Source organism: Fusarium graminearum, genomic scaffold (genome assembly GCF_000240135.3).
Source record: "Fusarium graminearum PH-1 supercont3.26 genomic scaffold, whole genome shotgun sequence".
In the NCBI taxonomy this organism is placed as follows: domain Eukaryota; kingdom Fungi; phylum Ascomycota; class Sordariomycetes; order Hypocreales; family Nectriaceae; genus Fusarium; species Fusarium graminearum.
The window spans coordinates 1-2996 of record NW_001837902.1 but is presented as its reverse complement, the minus strand read 5'-3'; the positions used below and the strand labels follow the sequence as shown (position 1 = coordinate 2996).

The window sequence follows — 2996 nt, the reverse complement described above, 5'->3', positions numbered from 1 at the left end:
CCAAAGTCGATATGAATGATGTGGCCTTCGCTGTCCACCAAAACATTACCGTTGTGTCGGTCCTTCAGTTGCAATACATAGGAGATAATGCTATATGCTGCCAGAGACTTCTTGAATGCGTCAACTCCAGCGCGGAAATCTTTGCTTTCTGGTTTTCCAAACGCTTTCAGGAAGTGGTCTCGCAAGGTCGCAATACGATTGCGAGGATTTTGGCCAGACTCGACAGAAGCGAGAGTGAGACTTCGTTTTAGGGAGTGGAGAGACACGCCGCTCGTAATGGTTTCAATGAGACCCGAGGACTCACCTGTTACCAGTATTCGCATACGCTTCACCCAAACATCGGTACCAGCATCAACCCAAATCTTGTGGCACACGTCGATAAGCTGACAAGCGAACGCTTCTTGTCGAAGATCCGCCCCTGTCTTGACAATGACACTCACCAAATCCCAGTTTTTCATCCAACCATAGGGTGAGGATTTGCGAATTCGTTCTTTCTTGGCTTCCCAGGCTTCGCCAAAGACGGCCGCACTAGGGTCGTCGCGATCACCACGACGTTGTACACCGCCAGTCTTGATATCATTCTCCATTCGTTCGCGGCCCGCACTGGCATTGAGATTAGGGTCGATCTGAGCGTCTTCCTCCAAATCAGGATTGTTCACAGGGATTGGGGTTGTGCTAGCTTTGGCGATGATAGTGTCAAAGGTCGGACCCTGCTCATCAACGTCGAAGCTCTTTTCCTCGAGACTCTGCATACTAGCGATGATCTTGGCTCTAATAGCAGCAACCTCCTGTTTGGGGCGCTTCCCGCTCGTGGCTTCCAGTTGTGCGAGCATTTGAGAAGCTGTTCGCATATGTGTAGCGAGAGCAGAGAAATCAGGCTGGTCGGCTGGCGTGCTTCGCTGTATTGGTAGAGTCATCCTTCGCGAAATTGGTCCTGGGCTGTTAGATCGGGACGTTCCTGTGCCGGATGATCGTGGCGTCGTCAAGTCCAAGGTCGAGGTAGATGCCGTAACCACCCCGCTGGGGAGACGCTGAGCATTCTGGCTTTGTGCAAGCCTTGGAGAGGCCCTGACTGGTGACTCGTCAATGCCTTTGAGCAGTGGCGAACTTCCAAGGTCACCAGAAGCAGGCTCAAAAACACTATCCAGTGTAGGTTCTGGGGTTTTGACTGTAGGTGAGAGGCGAGGCGAGTCAGAAAGGTCAAATATTCGCTTTGCTCGAGATGTTACTCCAAGAAGATTGTTTAAAAGCCGGTGGTTATCAGGCGCATCAGGATCGAAAGAGAAATCGTCCCTCAAAACTTCCACCATGATCAGATAGGGAACCTTTTCAGCGCTGTTGAGCACTGTCGCTTCTGCAGGGTTCACGCGCACGATGCGATGGTGTCGACTCTTTCCAGGCGATCCGTTAACCAGGGTTGGGGGGCAGATGACCGGAATATCAACCTCAGCAGGCAAATCCTGTGATATCAAGGCTAGCTCTGCGCGAAGGGCACTCATTCGAGCTGGCTTAGGAACCAGCACTAATCGATTTGAAATACCCTCCAAGGCCGTCAAGAATTGTGTTTGCGACCTGAAATAATGCTGCCTCAAAAGCCTCGTCTTTTGCACGGGCGACAAGTCATTCACCGCAAGAATCGCCTTGGCATGATGCGAGTGCCTCCTGTTAGAGCTGTCGCTCGGATGTTGCGTAGGGCCTGCTGAAACTGGCGTCGTCGGTCTCGTCGGAAGCTGGGCAGACGGAAGTGGGAGAGAGGATGTGCTAAGCTTGGCTCCTTCCAACGATCTCAGCTCAAGAGCAGACGGTCGAGTCGTGTTAGCCGGCGTCCTCGACCTTTGGGGTGGGATGATCGCCGGCGGCGGTTGAGGACTACGGGCCGGCTTGGGAGAAGAGTCCCTGGATCCTTTGGGGTCCGGCGCACTAAAGGTACGAGTACTTTCTCGAGCGCGTCTCGAGCGCGAATTCCCTGCGGTAACCGTACGTGCCCTCGAAGGCTTGCTGTTCTCCTTGGGTTCCTGCAAGTCATTTGTGACAGGCTGTGGCTTGCGGGCCTGGGCGACTGCGAGAGGACCAGCCCACATCGGAAACATTGGTAGCGCAACACTAGCGAGCACAAAGCTGGAAAGGACTGTGACAGGAAGGACATTCTCGGTTATCTTCTCATGTCGAGCGGTGTCGGCAAGCCCAAAGACAATATGCTGGACCTTGTTGTATACACGGCGACATGTCTGAAACGAGTCGGATGATGGATTGGACGATAAATCGTGGAGATATGTCTGAAACAACCAGAAAGTCTGCGCGTGCAATTGTCAGTGTTCTGTCATTATTCGGTCCATCAACGTGATTCCCATGACGTGGTGGTTCTCGCATTCCATGTCAAAGGCTAAGTTGAGTGCCGTTCGTTACACGTACCAGCAGCGCAGCTGTGACGGATTCCTCGCACAGGTCCATCAAAAACTCCTCCAATGCCATTGACTCATTGTGCACGCTGATTATAAGGTGGCATAGCTGCGGTAGGAAGAATTCGATGTCCTCGTAGGGAAACTGGCGCAGCTTCTGACAGAGAACATAGTGAATTCCCACATGGTCGGCGTAGCGTCTGTTGCGACAGGTGGCATTAGCGATTGGCGAAGTCGGAGGCGGCGGATGAAGCGAGATGGTCACGTAGGGGACATGGCCAGTATCAACACTCGGTAGAGGGCGTGCAGGGGTTTATAATAAACTCACGAGAGGTAAGAGACGGGGAGAAAGGGGTTTGAGTTGAAGACGTCGGACTCGAGGAACCTCTGAAGCAGGTCCCACGACATTGGTTTACGCGGGGGAGCAAGCGCCTGTAATGGACAGCTGGCGGTTCGTCATCTAGGGTTTGTACAGGAATTGGAAAGAACGGAAGGATGCTCCTAGGATATGTGATTAGGAGAGCTAGAGGTTGGCGCTGCAGCGAGAGGACGAAATCAAGAGGCCATTCATATGAGACAAAGTTGGTTGATGTTGAC

The 2996-nt window shown here is 52.7% G+C and overlaps 1 protein-coding gene across 1 annotated transcript; it reads right to left on the bottom strand.

The window, feature by feature from the left end:
- Nucleotides 1–2: 2 nt before the first annotated feature.
- FGSG_14032 (uncharacterized protein) lies at nucleotides 3–2807 on the bottom strand. The gene is made up of 3 exons (XM_011330567.1): nucleotides 2728–2807; nucleotides 2413–2599; nucleotides 3–2294 (listed from the first exon to the last, which is right to left on the bottom strand). The coding sequence occupies exon 3, from the start codon at nucleotides 2144–2146 to the stop codon at nucleotides 1787–1789; it is 360 nt and encodes a 119-aa protein (XP_011328869.1). The 5' UTR covers nucleotides 2147–2294; nucleotides 2413–2599; nucleotides 2728–2807; the 3' UTR covers nucleotides 3–1786.
- Nucleotides 2808–2996: the final 189 nt, after the last annotated feature.